The following is a 7558-nucleotide window of genomic DNA, read 5'->3' on the forward strand; positions in this document are numbered from 1 at the left end:
ATATATATATATATATATATGACTTGAAAATATTTTAATACAAATATTTTCTCTCAACAAAAAATTTTTTTCAATTTGATACATGCCATTTTCGATACATGATAATCGATATAAATGCTAATGTTTAATTTAATTCGGTTTTTGCAGAAAGAATGGCAGATGCCGTTAAAACAACATCAAACTCTTCCGATGGTCCTCGTCTTGAGGTGTTGGACAGAGTAAAAAATATTCCGGTAGTCCATTCAGCGATCGAAAAGACGGGATCTACTTATTCTTACGTTAAAGATTCTCATCATTTGATAAATTGGGCGTTAAATCAAGCCGAAGCAGGGCTGCATTATGCGACCGCGACAGCCGCGCCACTTGCTGCACCCTTGGCTAAGAAATTCGAAGGACAGATCAATGCTGTCGACCAGAAACTATGCGAGGGATTGAACATAGTCGAACAAAAAGTTCCAATCGTAAAGAAACCACCTCAGCAGGTAATGCTAAAGGAAACCTGTTCCTTTTCAATCGGGCAATGATCTCCTTAGAACAGTAGGGTAGCTATACAAAAATCTGGGCACATATTATGAAATTTCGGAACAGATTCTGATCGGAATTGTTCAATTACTCTCTAAATTTCTATTGTATTTTCTAGGAAAACGGAATTATTCCGTTTTCCTAGAAAATAGTACAACGGAATAATTCCGGAATAATTTCCTTAGAAATATCCATTCCAATCCCATAATATATGTTCTGAGTTCTTCTAATCCTAAATTTTTTTTCTTTCTGATGTTTATTTAAAAAATTTTCTGATTAAAAAAATTTGATTTCATTGTGTAATTAACTTAACTTTTTTTTTTTAAATGTTAATAAAATAATAATAAATAAATAATAATAGTTATAATTCATATTACAATTAATAAAACAATAATTCATTATAATGCAATTGTAATGCATAAATAATTATAATACATATAATTCATATAAAATAATCTGATTTATGTACCACTTGTTGATTAATAAATAGTTTTCTGGCATTTACAGATATACGACGCCGCCAAAGCGGTTATGAGCAGCTCTTTACAGCCGACCATCGAAAAACTTAATACAGCAAAAGAATCAGCTACGCAGCAAGCATCTACATTAAAAGAGATCAGTATAACTAAAGCGAATGAACTTCTAGATACACAATATGGTAACATGGCTGTACAAGGTGTTGACAACACCAGTATACTTGTCAATCGTTTATTGGATCATTATTTCCCACCGGTGGAAGGAGAAGAGAATGCACCACGTATGTTCTCCAAAACTTCATAAATTTATCAGTATTATATTTATTAATTAACGATATTGTTTTAATGGTCATAACGATGTTATTACAGACCCCATCTCCGCGGATGAGAACAAAGTTCTTCATGCGGTACAAACGATTGGGCAACTGTCAATGAAAACTGCTAATCGCGTTTATCATTCGGTTGCTGCTCAATTGAAGACAATAAAGAAGGAGGACGTAGCGACGTACATATCCAGCGTAGTATCCATTCTTCATCTCACACAATACTTACATCCTGAACAGACAGACGATAATAAGACAAATAGTTCGACAGAAAATAAAGATGAGGAGAAAAAATAAACTGAAAGACGCTCCATTTATTCAATACGTTCATTCGCATCCAAATCGATAAATAATTTAATTAATTTGTTACACACTTCGAAGGAAAGCATTAGAAAAAAAACATAAATTACGAAAAATTGAAATATGAAAAATTTTTATTTATAAAAATTTTATAAAAGTTTAATATGGTATATATATATATTTTTTTTAAGAAGATTTCTTAATATTTTTTGTAATAAAAGCATTTTTTTAAAATACGTTAGTATCAAAAAAAGTATACAATGTTTTTAATTCGAGTAAATTCGAAATCAATGATCTTTGCTGATTATTTAGATGTATTTATATACTATATTTATAATGTGTAATTACGATTTTGTGGTTAGTAATAAGGTATAATTTTAATATTTTCTATACATGTGACAAATTTATATTAATGAAAATTGTAAAGTTTTATTAGCTTTTACAGTTATCAGAAAGAAATAAACCACCGATGCATCATTATTATTAGAATCATACTTGTTAATGCATAAAATATAAATGTGTTTCAAGTAAAACATATTATATTAAAAAACTGTGAATGAAAGATATAAGTAATATTTTATAAAGTATTATGTAAATGCATTTTAAAATATAATTTTGGAGAAAAAGTCTTTTATATTATTATTTATCCTCATTGATTCAAAATATAAAAATTAAAAAATTCGGTTTTATAAGTAGAGTTCAGAAATGAACTGTAATAACAAAAAAATTAAAGAATTACTTTTTCAACTTTGTTGAGATTTAGATCTTCTCTGTATCTATTTTTTTTTATTACATAGTACAATTTTATGAAAACCTGCAATATTTATATAAGACTATTTAAAATAGATTAAAATTAGAATAATAATCTTCATATGTATGTGTGCTTTTTCCGGAGATTATCGAATAACGTTTAACAAAATAATGAAAATAATTTTAAGTAATTTTAATGATTTAATATTTTTAAATAATTTAAAAGTTTTAATTAAAAACGATATTTTTAAAATTTTTAAATAGAATTGTAATAAATTACGATAAAATTTAATAAAATCTAAATAAATTTTAATAAAATTTATAAAAATTTAAAAAGAAAAAAATTTATATATATATATATATGTGTGTGTGTGTGTGTGTGTGTGTGTGTGTGTGTGTGTGTGTGTGTATTTAAAAGTTTATTTTTATTTATGTATAGATAGAAAGAAACTTGAGAAAGGTCATGCCGGCTTTTTTTCTGTTATACCATCGGAATCGCTCGTATCGCCAGTATATCCATTTCCAGTTTGGGAACTATGTGACTACATACATTTTCTGACACTATCAATAAAATCGTATCGAAAGTAGATGTGGTTCGTCTCTGTACTAAATTCTCAGGAAGAGTGCGGACTATCCATACGAGGGATAAATGGATCCTGGAACGATAAAATTTTAATTTTATATTTCCTACATATGTAAATAAAAATTATTTAATCTTAATAAACGAAATTGAAAATGCAAACAAGTTAATTTATTGAATTTTGTCTTATAATATTTATTTTATAAAAATATATCTTATAAAATTATAAAATTATATTTCTTTATGCAAATTTTCAGCCCGTTTTTACCAAACATAATTACTAGTCTGTATCAAAGTCTCTATAATTACTAGCAATTATAAAGACTTTTAATAAATTCAATCTTTTCTAAACATATATTGTACAATTTAGCAAAAACGAGCTATAGAGGCCCTCCATAATTGTAATATCGAATTGTATAAAGGATACATAAAAAATAATATTTAAAAAGTTATTGAAATTCATTAGCAAAATACAATAAAATAATAAGACATAAATATACAAAATAAATTAAAGATATATACTTATCTGCAAAAACGAGCTACTAAATTTATAATAGCTCGTTTTTTTTTTGTGGATGAATATATTTACAAAGAAAAGAGAATTGTCGATAAAATTGACGGGGCTGATGAAGGGCTTTTATAGCTCGTTTTTGCTAAATTACTTATATCTTAAATTGACAATATATATTTAGAAAAGATTGAATTTATTAAAAGTATCTATAATTGCTAGAAATTATAGAGCCTTAATTAATTAATACATACTAGTAATTATGTTTGGTAAAAACGACTAAAAATTGGCTAAAAATTTGCATAAAGAAACATAACTTAGTAATTTTATAAGATATTATAAGATAAAGATGTTATAAGACAAAATTTACTAAATTAACTTGTTTAAATTTTCAATTTTGTTTAGTAAAATTCAATAACTTTTATTTATATATGTAGGAGATGCGAAATTAACATTTTTTCAAGGACTTATTAAATTAAATTATCCCTCCTATGGATAGTCAGCACACTTTTATTCTGGGGATTTAGTACAGAGACGAACCACATTTACTTTCGACGATAAGAGTTTATCGTCGATAGTGTCCGAAAATGTAGGCTGCGTTCCACTTAACGCTTGCAATGCTCGCGAGCATCATTTGTCCTTATTTAATATTTGATAAATGATAAGAATGAAATGATTCCATAAGCGTTGTGAGCGTTAAGTGAAACGCAGCCATAGTCACATAGTTTCTAAACTGAAAATGGATGTACGGGCGATTTCAACGGTAACAGGAAAAAGGCCAGTATAACCTCTCTCAGGTTTCTTTCTGGTATAGATTATTTCAGTCTTTACGTTACCAACGCACGATTGCTTCGAAATGAACTATCAAGAACTTAACAGTAACAGCGTAATCTCTTGGCGAACAATCGTATTTCCGCTTAATACCGGGTGACGAGAAATAGAATAGTTCGTTAAAGTCTGTATAATAAATAATTGAACGGTCGTCGGAGTAAACAAATAATGAAATGAATCAGTAATCAAGGTTGCAGCTATGTTTATAGAGGGAGACAACGAAAAAGGAGAATAAAAGAAAGAGAAAGTATAATAGAGAGAAGGAGAAATACAAAGCCATAGGGCAGCTGAAGGGAAGTTGGCGTTCAGTTACTGTCGCAACGATCGCGTCGGGTAAGTGTCAAACTAACAATTTCCCTTTATCACATCGTATTACATCGATCGGAACACCTGTCAATTCACGACCGTGACATTGATCTTGAAACGCATATGTACGTTTTTATAACTATACTCTGACATTTTCATCGATCGAGAGCGCGAACAATGAGTCGTAGTAAGCCACGCGCATTCCTATCGCTCGCTGCTTTGTACTCCAATCACGATATTACTTCTCGCTTAGTATGTTTAAATGAACTTTTTCTTGTACTTCGCGAACGCCGTTCATGTCTTGCTTGAATTGTAATTCATATATGAAGAATGTGTTAATGAAATCTGAGTTGGTATTTATTATTGAGTTGCAGATAGAGTGCTTAATGTAATAATGACACTTATGATGCAATAATAATTGTGAAGAAATTTTATTGACAATGACTTAAATATTATAATGGAAGACAAATGTTCTACGTTAGTATATTATTCATTCTTTTTTAAATTTGCATTCTGTATAAATAATTCACACAGTTTATACTTTCATAAAGTTCATAATGCTCTTGTGTTTTTCTTAAATGTTTGTTAAAATATTTTTAATTTAATTTAGCCAGTTCCACAATGATCTTACTACATCTATTAAAATTAGTTTTAAATTACAAATTTAAGTTAATTTTAATAGATATAGTAGGAATTAATTAGGTTTTGTTAGAATTATAATATCTTTTTGTTACAGATTATATAGAATCTCAAGAATCAAGAGATTGTTCGATGAGGAAAAGATTTCGATTTAATCATAGCCATGGATATGGAACTCTCTGACCAGCTATATCGAATTCAAGCCGTTGATCGTGCTCGTAAAATACCCAGCGTGAATTACTTGTGGGATAAATCCACAGAGGTGTACGAACGTGTAAAAGGCACAAATACGTTTATAAATTGGGCTTTCGACACTGTTGAAAGTGTGTTGAATACGATGATAGAGAAGTCTTTGCCAGTCGCTCGACTGATGGAGAAACCAATTTATACGCTGGATAAAACATTGTGCCAGGGCATCGATTTTGTCGAAGGGAACTTGCCAATAATTAAAGAAGAACCCAAACAGGTATACATACACACACACACACACATACACACACATACACATATACACACACATACACACACACATACACACACACACACACACACACACACACACACACACACACACACACATATATATATCTCCACATATGAATCTTTAATTATTTGATTTCAAATTTATAAATGTATTCATTTTTTATGTTCTTTCTTTTCCAGATATTGAATCGCACCAAATCTATGGTATCTGAACATCTCCGTCCTGCGGTAAAAACTTTTACCGATTTAAAACGAGAAACTAAGCAGAGAGTAAGGGTTATGACTCTACTTACATATTATAAGGTCCACTACCTACGTATCTACAGCTGGCAACAAGCCGACAGAGTTATGTCAACTGAAACTGGTATCAATATTTTAAAGACTGTTGATAACACTACTGATTTTGCTGAAATTATGTTGAACAAATATTTACCTCCATCAGAGGAAGAGATTCATACAGATACAGGTAATGTTATGTACTAATTGTTACAAATAGAAATTTAACATAACAAATTAAAAATACTACTTAGTAACTTTTTGTTTATGTCTTTGAAATAGAATACATAAGAAAATATGGAAAATAGCTTTAAACAAATGTTATTACACATGCAAATTATACAACAGCTGAATAAGATTCTTTTTCTTAAATGCAAATCAACCGTAATCATACATAATAGACATAAAATTATAGCAATAAAATATAGCATAAAATTACCGCACTTTAATTAAGCCAGAAAATATTTTTTCTTTAATAATACTAATTAATTTATATTTCTAGAGCGATTATGTACTGAACACGTTAAGCTGCATCATACGATGGAAAGATTGAGCGAATTCAGTACTCGAGCATACAGACGTATTTATTACGCATTAATGGAGAGATTGCAGCACATGTATAAGATAGAAATACTTATTTTGGTATTACATATTCTTGTGGTCATTCAGGCGATCAAGTTTTTGGAATCGGTAGTGAGTTTAATTTTTAAATTATTTAGTGACTGCCTCTTTTCGTCTTAGAAATACATTCTAGTCTGTTGTATAATCGTGTATGCAATAGCACTTAAGAAATCAGACCATTTTTATTACTTTTACACGAAATTATTCCCGAGTATATTTTACTTGCAAACTGTGAATTTTACTTAATGAGAACGTCGTGAAACGTGTGACTATTCGCGGAATAATTTCATGTTCAAAATGAATTAAAAAGAAGCTGTGCTCTCAGCCATGATATATGGCAACTTTTTCTCATGATATTTCGCATTTGCACATTTCCGACTTTTTAAATAATCTTCTAACTGCCGTTTTTTAAGAGAAATAATCCAATTATTTTTAAGAAGAAACTAAATCTCTATATATAAATTAATTTTATAAAGATAATTCTCTTTTTAAATATATAGGATATTTTAACATTCTCTTAATCATAAACATTAACCTAAACTAAAATTTCGAAATTTAACTACAATTAAAAAAAATTTTAATATAATAAAACATTAAATTTTAAATCAGTTTTTAAATTAAAAATTAGAAAATTTTGATACATTGAACAAAGAAATATAAAAAAATCGTAGAATTTATAATAAATTATTTAAAATTTTAATTTAAAATTACCAAAAAATATAACAAAAGGAAATACATATAATAGTGTTTATATTAATATATTATATATATATTAATAGTGTTTATATTAATATCCTGTATATTTAATATCATTTTTACTTTGTTTTGCCATGTTTTAAATGTGTGACATAGGCTAAAAGAAAGAAAAAATATCCCTATTTGAGCATTTATCTTTCTGTATTTAACCATTACATGTACATTCAGATTTTTAATTTAGTTAATA

General features: G+C 28.4%; 2 protein-coding genes across 4 annotated transcripts in view; both read left to right on the forward strand.

Moving 5' to 3' along the window:
* Positions 1-2109, forward strand: part of LOC108692269 (lipid storage droplets surface-binding protein 2-like) — a 3890-nt gene extending 1781 nt beyond the window's left edge. The window contains exons 2-5 of the mRNA XM_018200449.1: positions 148-482; positions 1030-1279; positions 1368-1799; positions 1860-2109. Of these exons, the coding sequence (XP_018055938.1) occupies positions 153-482; positions 1030-1279; positions 1368-1618 (831 nt within the window). The 5' untranslated portion in view covers positions 148-152 and the 3' untranslated portion in view covers positions 1619-1799; positions 1860-2109. The remainder of the gene's footprint in view (positions 1-147; positions 483-1029; positions 1280-1367; positions 1800-1859) is intronic.
* Positions 2110-4057: 1948 nt separating this feature from the next.
* LOC108692426 (lipid storage droplets surface-binding protein 2-like) lies at positions 4058-7013 on the forward strand. 3 transcript variants are annotated; one of them, XM_018200664.1, is made up of 4 exons: positions 4058-4623; positions 5333-5701; positions 5899-6184; positions 6497-7013. In XM_018200664.1, the coding sequence occupies exons 2-4, from the start codon at positions 5399-5401 to the stop codon at positions 6733-6735; spliced, it is 828 nt and encodes a 275-aa protein (XP_018056153.1). In that variant the 5' UTR covers positions 4058-4623; positions 5333-5398; the 3' UTR covers positions 6736-7013. The 3 variants fall into 3 exon arrangements, with proteins under 3 accessions (XP_018056153.1, XP_018056170.1, XP_018056162.1); XM_018200681.1 differs by lacking the exon at positions 4058-4623 and adding an exon at positions 4669-4721; XM_018200673.1 differs by lacking the exon at positions 4058-4623 and adding an exon at positions 5056-5073.
* The last annotated feature ends 545 nt before the right edge of the window (positions 7014-7558 follow it).

The sequence above is a fragment of the Atta colombica genome, unplaced genomic scaffold, assembly GCF_001594045.1.
Source record: "Atta colombica isolate Treedump-2 unplaced genomic scaffold, Acol1.0 scaffold107, whole genome shotgun sequence".
NCBI classification, from domain to species: Eukaryota; Metazoa; Arthropoda; class Insecta; order Hymenoptera; family Formicidae; genus Atta; species Atta colombica.

Bases quoted from the DNA above. Each gene is read 5' to 3' on its own strand.
- LOC108692426 (XM_018200664.1), top strand. From the start codon at position 5,399: ATGGATATGGAACTCTCTGACCAGCTATATCGAATTCAAGCCGTTGAT. The intron at 5,702-5,898 runs GTATACATACAC...TTTCTTTTCCAG, and splicing joins TTAAAGAAGAACCCAAACAG to ATATTGAATCGCACCAAATC. The intron at 6,185-6,496 runs GTAATGTTATGT...TTATATTTCTAG, and splicing joins AGAGATTCATACAGATACAG to AGCGATTATGTACTGAACAC.